This window comes from Hemiscyllium ocellatum, chromosome 5 (genome assembly GCF_020745735.1).
Source record: "Hemiscyllium ocellatum isolate sHemOce1 chromosome 5, sHemOce1.pat.X.cur, whole genome shotgun sequence".
Classification (NCBI taxonomy): domain Eukaryota; kingdom Metazoa; phylum Chordata; class Chondrichthyes; order Orectolobiformes; family Hemiscylliidae; genus Hemiscyllium; species Hemiscyllium ocellatum.
In genome coordinates, this window is record NC_083405.1 from 141,355,292 (window position 1) to 141,369,709 (window position 14,418).

General features: G+C 48.7%; 1 protein-coding gene across 1 annotated transcript in view; it reads right to left on the reverse strand.

Moving 5' to 3' along the window:
- mapk15 (mitogen-activated protein kinase 15) overlaps positions 1–14,418 on the reverse strand; it is a 116,998-nt gene that overhangs the window by 34,766 nt on the left and 67,814 nt on the right. The window contains exons 2-6 of the mRNA XM_060825756.1: positions 14,191–14,289; positions 14,020–14,049; positions 13,323–13,413; positions 10,664–10,794; positions 6,786–6,949 (exon numbers count right to left, since the gene is read on the reverse strand). Of these exons, the coding sequence (XP_060681739.1) occupies positions 6,786–6,949; positions 10,664–10,794; positions 13,323–13,413; positions 14,020–14,049; positions 14,191–14,289 (515 nt within the window). The remainder of the gene's footprint in view (positions 1–6,785; positions 6,950–10,663; positions 10,795–13,322; positions 13,414–14,019; positions 14,050–14,190; positions 14,290–14,418) is intronic.

Sequence of the window (14,418 nt, forward strand, 5' to 3'; positions counted from 1 at the left end):
GGACTAGACCAGATGCTGAGATGATGGGAGGAATGGGGAAAGCGATCTCAGAAAACAGGTTTCAGTCTCAGGATATGGGCAAATCATTCTGGACTGAGATAAGAAACATACAATTCAGTCCACTGACCCTTCTCGCCCATTTAATAGAAACATGGCTGATTGACCTCCTGTGGCCTAACTCAGAGCCAGGGGGGCAGGTTCAGGCCCACCTGCTCCACAGGTACAGAATAACATTTCTGAACAGGATGATTAGAAAATATCTACCCAGACTATTCCTGTAACACTTTATGCTGCTGGTAATTAAGATTTCTCAATCTCTACTTTGAACAAATACAAAGCCTGAGCTGCTACAGCCTGCTGTGGTAGAGATTTCCAAAGATTCACAACTTCTGAGAAAAGCTAATGTTTTTATTAATTCACAGGATGAAGGCATCTCTGGCCAGACCAGAATTTATTGCCCATCCCTAATTACCCAGTGGATAGTTAAGAATCAAACACATTGCAGTGGATCTGGAGTCACATGTAGGCCAGGCCAGGTAAGGATGGCAGTTTCCTTCCCGAAAGGACATTAGCAAATCAGATGGGTGTTTCCAACAATCGACAATGATTCCATGGTCATTATTAAACTCTTAATTCCAGATTTTTATTGAATACAAACTTCACCATTTGCCATGGCGGGATTTGGACCCAGAACACTACTTGTGTCCCTGGATTAATAATTCAGTCTATTAGTGTGTTGCCTATTAGACCAAGAGATCCACATCAGATACCATGTCACTTGTCCTTCATTCCTTCCTGAAACATCTTGACACCAAGAACAGTTATGTAAGAATCTTACTCATTGAAGGCTAAAGTGTAGTCAACACTATTATCCCCTCGAGACTGGTTGCTAAACTTAGTGATCTCAGACGAAGCCCCACTCTCTGCAACTGGATCCTCAGTTTGCTGACCCACAGGCCACAATCTGTAAGGTTGGGGACAATATTTCATCCTCACTGGAGCCCCCCAGGTGTGCATACTCAGCCCCATACTGTACTCAATGCGTACCCATAACTGTGTCACCAAATACCAGACTAATGTCATTTACATAGTCGGTCGAATCTCAGATGGTCACACAAACAGACGGAGGTGGAAGACCCGGAAAAATGGTGCACTGAGAACAACCGAGCTCACAATGCCGGCAAAACCAAGGAACTCATTACTGACTTTCGGTGGGATGTTACTCATGCCCCCCTACACATTAACAGCACAGAGGTGGAACGAGAGGAGAGTGTCAAGCTCCTGGGAGTGGTCATCAACGACAAGCTTTCTTGGGCTCTTCATGTGGACGCACTGGTTACAAACAGGAGAAAGTGAGGACTGCAGATGCTGGAGACCAGATTGAAAATATGGTGATGGGAAAACACACCAGGTCAGGCAGCATCCGAGGAGCAGGAGAATCGACGTTTCAGGCATAAGCCCTTCTTCAGGAATGAGGCTGGTGTGCGAGGCGGGCTGAGATAAAAGATATGGGGGCGGGACACTGGGAATACGATCGGTGGAAGGAGGGGAGGGTGTGGGTGATAGGCTGGAGAGGGGGTGGGGGCGGAGAGGTCGGGAAGAAGATTGCAGGTCAAGACGGCGGTGCTGAGTCCGAGGGTCAGGACTGAGATAAGGTGGGGGGAGGGGAAATTAGGAGGCTGGAGAAATCTACATTCATCCCGCGTGGTTGGAGGGTTCCTAGGCGGAAGATGAGGCGCTTTTCCTCCAGGCGTCATGTGGTCAGGGTCTGGCGATGGAGGCGGCCAAGGACCTGCCTGTCCTTGGCGGAGTGAGAGGGGGGAGTTAAAGTGTTCAGTCACAGGGCGGGTGGGTTGGTTGGTCCGGGTGTCCCAGAGGTGTTCTCCGAAACGTTCTGCAAGTAGGCGCCCCGTCACCCCAATATAGAGGAGGCCACATCGGGTGCAACAAATGCAGTAAATGATGTGTGTGGAGGTGCAGGTGAATGTGTGACGGATATGGAAGGATCCCTTGGGGCCTTGGAGGGAAGTGAGGGGGGAGGTGTGGGCGCAAGTTTTGCATTTCCTGCGGTTGCAGGGGAAGGTGCCGGGAGTGGGGGTTGGGTTGGTGGGGGGTGTGGACCTGACGAGGGAGTCACGGAGGGAGTGGTCTCTCCGGAACGCTGATAGGGGTGGGGAGGTAAATATGTCCCTGGTGGTGGGGTCTGTTTGAAGGTGGCGCCCTTCCACTCCGCCAGGGACATGCAGGCCCTTGTCCTTCTCCATCGCCAGACCATGGCAACACGACGCCTGGAGGAAGAGCGCCTCATCTTCTGCCTAGGAACCCTCCAACCACAAGGGATTTCTCCAGCTTCCTCATTTCCCCTCCCCCACCTTATCTCAGTCCCAACCCCCGGACTCAGCACCGCCCTCTTGACCTGCAATCTTCTTCCCGTCCTCTCCGCCCTATCACCCTCACCCTCACCTCCTTCCACCTATTGTATTCCCAGTGTCCCTCCCCCAAATCCCCTCCCCCATATCGTTTATCTCAGCCCGCCTGGCACAGCCTCATTCCTGAAGAAGGGCTTATGCCCAAAACGTCGATTCTCCTGCTCCTTGGATGCTGCCTGGCCTGCTGTGTTTTTCCAGCATCATATTTTTCAACAGCAGTGGTTACAAAGGCCTAATCCTCAATCAGTGATACACATTGTGAACAGCTGGGGCATAAGTACAGTACTCCACCAGTCTCAGTCTGCCAATGTGAGATTGACCCATTACTAGATCCAAAATAGCACGTCCTCACGTCAGCTCCTCAACCTCCTGCTCTAATATCACCCTGAATACTTTTGTTTATTGTGGTTCTGTTCGCCGAGCTGGGAGTTTGTGTTGCAGACGTTTCGTCCCCTGTCTAGGTGACATCCTCAGTGCTTGGGAGCCTCCCGTGAAGCGCTTCTGTGATGTTTCCTCCGGCATTTAGTGATTCGTACCTGTTGCTTCCGGTTGTCAGTTCCAGCTGTCCGCTGCAGTGGCCGGTATATTGGGTCCAGCTCGATGTGCTTATTGATTGAATCCACAGATTCATCATGGGGAGGCAGTGGCTAGTGGTATTATCAAGAGACTATTAATGCAGAAACAGTTCTGAGGACCCGGTTGGAATTCTATAATGCTCGATGGTGGAATCTGAATTCAAAGAAAGATATCTGGAATTAAGAATCTATGGATGACCATGACACAGAGTCGATTGCTGGAAAAATCCATCTGCCTCACTAATATCGTTCAGGGAAGGAAATCAATCCATCCTCATCTGGCCTGGCCTACATGTAACTCCAGACCCACAGCAATGTGGATGGCTCTCAAACACCATCTGAAATGGCCTAACATGTCACTCAGTTCAACAGCAACTCAGGACGAGCAATAAATGCTGGCCAGTCAGCCACAGTGAAGAGAAAAAATACTTTTAACCCATTTTTATTGCTGCCTGAACACTCGCCCTCTTTATTGGTGAAAGTCTATTCTCCCTTGACTGTCCAATTCACCTCACCTCACATCCTTAACTCACGGACCGACAGATAAGACCATGTGCAGACACTCTACAGACAAGCACATCAACACATGTGCCCATGGGGACTCATGCCCAGTAAGCTCATGCCAGGATTAAACTGATCCCCTCCTGGGCAGGACTGTCAGAGGTAAAGTTCAGCAGCTCTGAATAAAGGCCACCGGATCAAAACATTAACTCCAACTTCTCTTCGTAAATGCTGCCAGACCTGCTGAGTGTGTACAGCAACATCAGTTTTTATTTCTGATTGACAGCATCTGTAATTCTTTCCGTTTTTATAAAGCATTGTCAAGGTGCTGCCTTTCAGATGATGCTTATAACAATGGCCTGAACTGATCCCTTCAGTCAATAAAAAGATCCATGACATTATTCTAAAAATCACACAATGCCAGGTTATAGTCCAACAGATTGAATTGGAAACACACGAGCTTTCGGAGCGAAGCTCCTTCATCACCTGACGTTGTGCGATTTTTAACTGTGTACACCCCAGTCCAACATCGGCATCTCCAAATCATTATTCTAAAAAGCAGGCAAACTTCTCCAAAGCTTCCTGTCCAAAATCTGACTGTCAACCCTCATTAAATATTTATTGTAGGCTTCTTCTGTCCTTTTCGTTAACTTACTTTTCCACTTATCTTTGTGTCATCAGCAAATTTAGCAACTATACCTCTGTCCCTTCATCCAAGTCATTGGTACTTTTTGGAACTGACCACCAGATATCTGACAGTACAGAATACAATGGAGGGGGAAGCAGTGAAATAGAAACCAAAAGAACTGCAGATGGTGTAAATCAGAAACAAAAACAGAAATTGCTGGAAAAGCTCAACAAGTCTGGCAGCATCTGTAGAGAGAAATCAGAATCAACATTTTGGGTTGAGGAACCCTCAGAAACAGCTGAGGTTCAAAACCAGTGGCCGTTCATTGGAACATCACTCTGAAACATCAACTATTTCTCTCTCTGACGATGCTGCCTGATTTGCTGAATATTTCTAGCACTTTTTGCTTTAATTTCAGATTTCCACATTTATTTATATAAATGACTTAAATGAAAGGACAGAGGTAAAGTTGCTAAATTTGCTGATGACACAAAGATAGGTGGAAAAGTAAGTTAACAAAAAGGACAGAAAGAGCCTACAATAAAAATTGATAGGTTAAGTGAAGGGGCAAAGGTTATCTAAATGGCGGGAGATTGTATAGCTCTGAGTTGCAGAGGGATCTGGGGGTCGTTGTGTATGAATTGAAAAAGGTATGTATGTAGGTACAGCAATAAACAGGAAATAGAAAGTTTTCATTTAGTGCCAGGAGAATGGAATACAAAAGGAGGGAGGTTACACTTCACCAGGGTTCTGGGGGGACCACATCCGGAGCACTGTGTACACTACTGGTTACCTTCAATAAGGATGTAAATACCTGTGAGGCAGTTCAAGGGAGGTTTATCAGACTAATCCCTGGAATCAGGGGTTGTCTTATGAGGAAAGGTTGAACAGACTGGGACCTGCTGAAGTTGAGAAGATTAAGAGATGCCTTAATTAAGCAGTCCTGGGGGCTCTTAACCGGGTGGATAGGGAAAGGATGCTTCCTCCTGTGGGAGAATCTAAAACTAAGGGTCACCGTTTAAAACTCGGGGTTCACCTGTTTAAAACAGATGAGGTAAAAATGTTTCTCTCAGAAGGTCATGAGTCTTTGGAACTCTCTGCAAAAAAAAAGTGGTGGAAACAGAGTCATTAAATATTTTGAAGGCCAATTCTTGTTAAATAAGGAGGTGAATCGTGGGTTTGAGGAACCAATCGGAGAAGCCTTGATTTTATTGAAAGACGGACCAGGCTCGAGGGGCTGAATGGCCTACTCAGGATTCATTTCTGCAGTATTTTGCTTTTATTTGTTATTATGTTGTTAAGAACATAACCTGTGACGGCTAGGAGATTTTTTTCCCCTTCGCCCTAGTAGTTAGGTCACTGAGATCCGTAAGGCCTCTTTATTCCTTTGGTCTTTAAAATTGCTTATAGTGGGAATTGATATACTGCTAGAATCAGCAATGACAATACTTCCCTCTACCAGTAAACGAGATACGCTGCTCAAGGGAGGTTCCTTATCCCAGACATTAGCTAAGAAGTCTTTCCGAAGAGTTAACTGTACGGGTGTGGGTTCTACCTCCTGGAACCTCAGAGAGTGAGTTCTCGAGTCTTTGATTAAATCACACTTTACTTATTCTCCAAAAACTAGACTTTGACATTAATTAGAAGTTGTGACTTTTATTTAGAATAATTAATCAAAAGCAGAATGGTACATTGTATATGAAGATTCAATCATGTGTATGAACGTAGCCTTTCTCAGCAAATAAGCAAAATAAAATTTACATTACTTACCAAGAAGTCAAGTAATCAGCTGTGGAGCAGTCAGCTGCAGCAACTGCTGCTAGCTTTGTGTTGCTGCTGCTGCCTGTCCTCTCAGTTTACAGTGTAGTTAAAGTTCTTAATACAGGATGTGACTTATATCATCTGGAAAACCTTGCAGGTTCATGCAACTAGATGACAGCTGTACACGGTGGCACAGTGGTTAGCACTGCTGCCTCACAGTGCCAGAGACCCGGGTTCAATTTCCGTGTCTGCGTGGGTTTCCTCCGGGTGCTCCGGTTTCCTCCCACAGTCCAAAAATGTGCAGGTCAGGTGAATTGGCCATGCTAAATTGCCCGTAGTGTTAGTTAGGTGAAGGTGTAAATGTAGGAGAATGGGTCTGGGTGGGTTACGCTTTGGCGGGTCGGAGTGGACTTGTTGGGCCGAAGGGCCTGTTTCCACACTGTAAGTAATCTAATCTAATCTAAATTTCAGCTGAGCTGCCATGAACATTTGATTGTTTTAACTTTCTTTAAAGTTGCTTGAAGACAATGTTTAAAAACAACTGAATATAAATGTTCAAACTAATTATTAGTTTTAACCAGCTAAATTATAGTAGATAGCACTTAACAATAGCAGATACTAAATAATGGTAGATACCGCAGAGTCATTAGGGACATTGAAGTGACTGCTGGACATGCACATGGAGAGCAGTAAGTTGAGGAGTGCGTAGGTTAAGTTATTTTATTTTACATTAGGATTAATCCTTGGCACAACATTATGGGCCAAATGGCCTGTTCTGTGCTGTATTTTTCTATGTTCTAAACCTAGACCACAGAGCTCCTCCACCCAGTCTAATTCATTCTCGTTTCACTCATCCACCAATTAAACACCAAGATTTCTACACCTTCTTACCTGGGAGACGCAAGGAGGATTTCTGGTGCTCGATACCAGCGAGTAGCCACATACTCCGTCAATGCTGCATTCCCCTGCTCCTCTTGGATCTGATTAATGCAGCGAGCCAGACCAAAGTCACAGAGTTTCACAAAGCAGTCTGCATCGAGGAGGATGTTGGAAGGCTGGAGAGTGAGCACACAGCTGAAGTCAGAGAGTTTGAGAACATTTCAGTAAGATTCGAGCATTAATTTATCCCAGACCCTGAAAATATACAATGCCAGCATCAACGAGCTGCCTCTGAATATGAAAATATACAACGTCAGCCTGAATACCCTGCCACTGTACATGAGAAAGCACACTGCCTGTACTCTTGTGTGTGGAAAATTAGTGGGTGATTTAATTACACAAACATATCAGTTAGGAGTAGAGGTAGATTATGCAGCCCCTCAAACCCAGTGAAAGGTGGAACAGGCTCATCTGTTTGCATTTTCAATTCCACTTCCCCATCCACCCCAACAACCCTTAACACCCTGCCCATCAAAAAACCTATTCGCCTCTGCCTTAAACATATTTCATGAAACCGCCTTTTGAGACAGAGTTCCAAAGCCTCTCAACCCACAGGAAACAAACTCCCTGCATCTTTATCCTGAAAGGACGATCCCTAATTGTAAAACAGAGTCCCCTTGTTCAAGACAGACCCAAACAGGAAACATCCCATGGACCTTGTCAAGGCCATTCAGGATCTTACACTTCAATCAGGTCATCCCCTACTCTAAACTCCAACAGACACAAGCCCAGTCTGTCCAGAACATATAGTGCAGCAGGTCAGGCAGCATCCAAGGAGCAGGAGGATCGACGTTTCGGGCATTAGCCCTTCTTCAGGAATGAGGAGGGTGTGCCAAGCAGGCTAAGATAAAAGGTAGGGAGGAGGGACTTGGGGGAGGGCGTTGGGAATGCGATAGGTGGAAGGAGGTTAAGGTAAGGGTGATAGGCTAGAAAAAGCTGGAGAAATCTGCATTCATCCCTTGTGGTTGGAGGATTCCTAGGCGGAAGATGAGGTGCTCTTCCTCCAGGCGTCGTGTTGCTATGGTCTGGGGATGGAGGAGGCCAAGGACCTGCATGTCCTTGATGGAGTGGGAGGGGGAGTTAAAGTGTTCAGCCACGGGGCAGTTGGGTTGGTTGGTCCGGGCGTCCCAGAAGTGTTCTCTGAAACGTTCCGCAAGTAGGCAGCCTGACTCCCCAATGTAGAGGAGACCACATCGGGTGCAGCGGATGCAGGAAATGATGTGCGTAAAGGTGAAGGAATTTGTGGCAGATATGGAAGGATCCCTTGGAAGGAGGTGAGGGGGGTAGGTGTGGGTGCATGTTTTGCATTTCTTGCGGTTGCAGGGGAAGGTGCCGGGTGTGGACCTGACGAGGGAGTCACGAAGGGAGTGGTCTTTCCGGAACGCTGATAAGGGAGGGGAGGGAAATATATCCCTGGTGGTGGGGTCTGTTTAGAGGTGGTGGAAATGATGAAGGATGATATGATGTATCTGGAGGTTGGTGGGGTGGTAGGTGAGGACCAGTGGGATTCTGTCCTGGTGGCGATTGGAGGGGCGGGATTTAAGGGTGGAGAAGCAGGAAATGGAGGCGATGTGGTGGAGAACATTGTCAACCACATTGGAGGGGAAATTGCGGTCTTTGAAGAAGGAGGCCATCTGGGTTGTTCGGTATTGGAACTGGTCCTCCTGGGAGCAGATGCGGCGAAGGCGAAGGAATTGGGAATATGGGATGGTGTTTTTACAGGGGTGGGGTGGGAGGAGGTGTAATCTAGGTAGCTGTAGGAGTCGGTCAGATGGCCTCCTTCTTCACCTACCACCTCACCAACCTCCAGATACATCGTATCATCCTTAGTCATTTCCACCACCTCCAAAACAGACCCCACCACCAGGGATATATTTCCCTCTCCTCCCCTATCAGCGTTCTGGAAAAACCACTCCCTCCGCGACTCCCTCGTCAGGTCCACACCCCGACACCAACCCAACCTCCACTCCCGGCACCTTCCCCTGCAACCGCAAGAAATGCAAAACTTGCGCCCACACCTCCCCCTTCATTTTCCTCCAAGGGGTGAGGGAGCCGGAGGTTGGGGGGGGTGGGGGTTGAGGGACCTGGTGGGGAGGGGAGTGGAGTGAGTGTCCTGGGGAGGGGACCCAGCAAGTCTGAGTCTATAGTGCTCTTCCCAAGACTTGGGCAAAGTGGGTCACCCACCCCCACCACACTCACCAAATCATTCATAATAGCTGTTAACTTTAAATAGCTGCTTAGTATTACATTTAAATAGTCTAACATTTAGTGAAAAATGACCAAAGGGAAGGGAGCCTGCAGCTCTCAACAAGCAGGGCCCCCTCCCCCTCCCCCACCCTCTCCCTCTTCAGCTGCAGCAGAGGCGTCCACAGCCGCCCCGGGGGACTTACGGACGGTAACAAGCCTTGTGGAGATGATCACCAAGCTGGACACGAAGATCGATGCCTTTATCGAGGAGTCCCGAAATCGCTGGGAATCACTCTCGGCCGAGCTGCAGAAGCACGGCCGAGACATCCAGGAACTGGAGCGCCGAGTCGGAGGGGCGGAGTTAAAGGCCGCGACCTCGGAGACGGCAGCTCAATCGGCCGCGGATCAGGTCCGGGCTCTCGAGCAGCGAGTCCGGGCCTTAGAAAATCATATTGACGACCTCGATTATCGAGGTCGTCGAAAAAATATTCGTTTGCCGGGCCTTCCCGAACGGGAAGAGGAAGGCCAGCTCACAGCATTCCTGGAGCAGTGGCTGCCACAGCTTTTAAATCCGGAGGCTGGATCAGGCCAGGTAAGGGTGGAATGGGCCTACCGGGTCGCAATACGTGGGCCTGGCCTGAACCAGCGCCCACACCCGGTCCTGTTCCAGCTGCAGAGCTATAGGGAGAGGCAGATGCTCCTGGAAGCCTCAAGAAATCTTGGAAAAGACCCCCAAGCCATGATCTATAAAGGATCCAAGATCATGCTATTCCAGGACTTTTCCCCAGCTCTGGTCCGAAAGAGGAAGGCATTCGATGAGGCGAAGAGAGCCGAAGGGCACGTTCTGTACTGGATTGTTCTATGTTCTATTAGGCCGTTTGGCCCATCAAATCTACTCCACCATTCGATCATCTCTGATCTGTTTCTCATAAGACAATCCTTCTCTTCCAGATACTGATCTAGGACATCTCCGTCTAACAGTCATCTCTAACGCATTTCCACCTTTCCTTAAATATGGAGACCAAAACTGCACACGGTATTAACGATGTGGCCTTGCCAATGCCCTGTGTAACTGAAGGAGAACGTTCCTACTTTAACGTTCAATTCCTCGTGACAAAGGGCAGCATCCCATGAACCATCTCAATCCCTTGCTGTAGCTGCATATAAACCTTTAGTGACTCAGACATGAGACCACCTAACACCACTCAGAATCATACCAGATATTTCAGTCGAGGCTGAATTATTGCCTTATGCAGGTTTAGTATAACATTACTCTTGTCCTTATTGCCCCAGTTAATGAAGCTGAAACATGAGTTGCTGGAAAAGCGCAGCAGGGCAGGCAGCATCCAAGGAGCAGGAGAATCGACGTTTTGGGCAAGAGCCCTTCTTCGGGCTCATGCCCGAAACGTCGGCTCTCCTGCTCCTTGGATGCTGCCTGACCTGGTGCGCTTTTCCAGCAACACATTTTTCAGCTCAGATCTCCAGCATCTGCAGTCCTCATGTTCTCCCAATTAATGAAGCCCAAGTTACTGTATGTTTTATTAACTACTCTCACTACCATCCTTTGTGCACATCTACACTCAGACGTCTCTGCTCCTGCACCACCTTCAGAGTTGTTTCTGTTGGCAACTCCATAGTCCTACCTTCTGATCCCGATGGATCACATTTCCGGAATGGATAAACTTGGTGGCTTTCAACAGCTGGTACAGGATGTAGCGAATGTGAATATCCTTCAACAGATTTCCCTTCTTTATCACAGCGTGCAAATCAGTCTCTGCAACACACAGCAAGACAGAAAGGGCTATCACCCTGTCACACAGCACCCCGACCCCAGGGTCACCACCCTGTCACACAGCACCCCGACCCCAGGGTCACCGCCCCGTCACACAGCACCCCGACCCCAGGGTCACCGCCCCGTCACACAGCACCCCGCCCCCCAGGGTCACCGCCCCGTCACACAGCACCCCGCCCCCCAGGGTCACCGCCCCGTCACACAGCACCCCGCCCCCCAGGGTCACCACCCCGTCACACAGCACCCCGAGCCCCAGGGTCACCACCCTGTCACACAGCACCCCGACACCCACGGTCACCACCCCGTCACACAGCACCCCGCCCCCCAGGGTCACCACCCTGTCACACAGCACCCCGACACCCACGGTCACCACCCTGTCACACAGCACCCCGCCCCCCAGGGTCACCACCCTGTCACACAGCACCCCGACCCCAGGGTCACCGCCCCGTCACACAGCACCCCGACACCCAGGGTCACCACCCCGTCACACAGCACCCCGCCCCCCAGGGTCACCGCCCTGTCACACAGCACCCCGCCCCCCAGGGTCACCGCCCTGTCACACAGCACCCCGACCCCCAGGGTCACCACCCTGTCACACAGCACCCCGCCCTCCAGGGTCACCACCCCGTCACACAGCACCCCGCCCCCCAGGGTCACCGCCCTGTCACACAGCACCCCGACCCCCAGGGTCACCGCCCTGTCACATAGCACCCCGCCCCCCAGGGTCACCGCCCTGTCACACAGCACCCCGCCCCCCAGGGTCACCACCCTGTCACACCAGCCTCTCACACAACACTGCTCTGAATGCAGTCCACCCACACTGGCCTTCTGCTTGAATACCTGTGTCATCCCCAAACCAAGGCATGCTCTAATCCAGACCCACATTCTGCCTTCGTTCTGTGTCTGATACATCAGGCAAAGAAACAGAAATCTGCCATTCAGCCCATCCAATCTCCTCCATGGTTCATCACGATTTTGCCTGATCTGATCAACCCCACGTCCACATTCCTGCTATTTGCCCATCACCCTCGAGTCCCTTAATGATAAAAATATCTTAAAGATACAGCCTTGCAAGTCCCCTACAATAAAGAATTTCAAAGTTTCATTATGCTGTGACAGACCAAATTTCTCATCTCACTCTTAAATGTGAGGCTCCTTAGTCTGAAGGCATGCCCTCTGATCCCAGACTCTCCCTGCAGGGGAAATAACCAACTATCATAGGATCTGACAGGACAGGAGGCAGTCATCCAACCAACCTGGTCTGTACCAGCTCCTGAAAGAGCTACCCAGCTAGTCACATTCTCCAGCCCTATCCTCATAGCCTTCTTAGTCCATCATTTTCAAATATATACCCAGCTCCCTTTTGGAACCTCTCCCTGCCAAGTCATAAGACCCTAAGAACTGGGAGCAGGAGTAGGCCATTTGGCCCCTCGAGCCTGCTCCACCATTCAATAAGATCATGGCTGATCTTTCTGCGTCCTCAGCTCCACCTACCCATCCTCTCACTACACGTCCTTGGAGAATCTGGTCTGTTTCATAGATGTGGAAAATAGCAACAGAAGTAAGCCATTCAGTCCTTCGGGCTTGCTCTGCTGTGCGTTATGATCATGGCTGATCATCTCGTTCCATCATCTTGACTTTGATCTTTCCTTTGAACTCTAACCTCAAATGCTATATCCAAGAGTGACGGATGTTGTCTACGTGGACTTTAGTCAAGCCTGATGAAGGGCTCTGGCCCGAAACGTCGAATTTCCTGTTCCTTGGATGCTGCCTGACCTGCTGTGCTTTAACCAGCAACACATTTTCAGCTCATCAAACATTACCAGATCCAAAATAGCCGGATCCATGATTGGATCTACAACATATTCTTCGAGAAAAACATTCTGAATACACCACAAATTCATTCTCATAGTTGCCTCTGGTAAGTCCAATCTACATGAAGATTAAAGTCTCCCAAGATTAATCTCCTGCCTTTTCACATGCCCTCACTGGATTCTGATTTATTCTCCATCCTTCAGTATAGACATTGAAAGGGGGCCTCCTCTCACCAGTGTCTTGTTTTGTTTTATATTTCTTACCTCCACCCATATGGGTTTGACATCATCTGACCCAAAACCACGTCCTGCTATCATACGTACTTCATTCCAGATCAACAATCCCACTCCATCATTCTGCCCTTCAAAGGTCACATACCCTGAATATTTAGTTTCCAGCTTTGATCTCCTTGGAACCATGTCTCTCTGTAATGGCTATAAAGTCACGCCCAATAACCTCTATTTGTTCCATTAACTAAATTTATTAATGCTACAAATAACAGTAGACATTAATTTTGCCTTTTTCCCACTATTCCCTCGTTGCTCCTACTTACTACCCTTTTTCATTTATACACTCCATCCTTTCCTGTACCACACTGGATACCATTCCATAAACGGTTAAATATCCTGGCCTCATTCCCATCCTTTTTCAGTGTTTGATCCTGGCCCCAGTTTGCATCTTGCACTGTAGCTTACCCATATATTCGAAGACCAGGTAGATGTCTTTGTCATTTGCTGCTCGAATCACGTTGAGCAGTTTGATAATATTAGGATGGTTTCCAAATTCCTAGCAGATATAAAGAGAGTTTAGTGCAAATAGCTAACAGCTACTCAGGTGGGGCTAGGATAGCGTGGGCAATAGTTGGCATGGCCACTGTATACAGACTCATATCCAAGTGCATATGCCCCCAGGGGCCAGCACAAATCTACAAGGACATCAGGAGTAGCTAAAGACTACGTCAAGTGATGGAGCAGGATCCAATGTCCGATAGCTATAGCAGCTAGCTGCCTGGCTCAGGCCTGCAATTCCAGGGAGAAATGACAAAAGGAAAAAAGGGAAGAGAGTCATTGAGGGATCAGTGAACGGGGGAGCGTACAGAGAACTGGGGTAATAGTGAGGGAGTGAGAGTGGCCTTTAGTGACAGGACATTGCAGTGAGGGTGGAAAGGAGGTTACAGTGAGGAGGGGGGGAGATGGGTTACAATGAAATGTGGTTACAGTGAGAGGGGAATGGGACCTTCTTTGACCCTGACATTTCCTGGAGGATTGTCCCTGTCTTCTTTCTCCTCCCTCCCTGGTCTCCCCTGCCAGTTCCCAATCCCTGGCCATTCCCTCTGTACATTTGAATGGACTGTAAAGGCAGTAACAACAGCAGTAATCACACTGAACTCACCTGAAGGAATAATATTTCTCGAAATGTCCTCTGAAAAATAAGAGAAATAAGAATGAGAACCTGGTTCCAGTGTGAATACCAGCACATACCGAGAAATGAAGAGCACAAACAATACTGGGATCACACTGTGCAATGTAACTACCGCCCTGAACCCATGCTCCCCTGAAATACCTGCGCATCTGTCTGATTTCTGAACGCATCAAATATTTTCTTGACAGCCACCACCTCTCCGGTCTGCCGATCAATCGCTTTCCATACTATTCCATAAGCCTGGAAAGGGTCACAGTTGTGTCAGGCAGGATTTAGAGAAGCTGACAATTGCATTCTTCATTCTCACTGGTCCCTTCTACCAGGGGAGAGGGGGAAGGGGAGGAGAGAAAGGGGGAGAGGAAGAGGGGG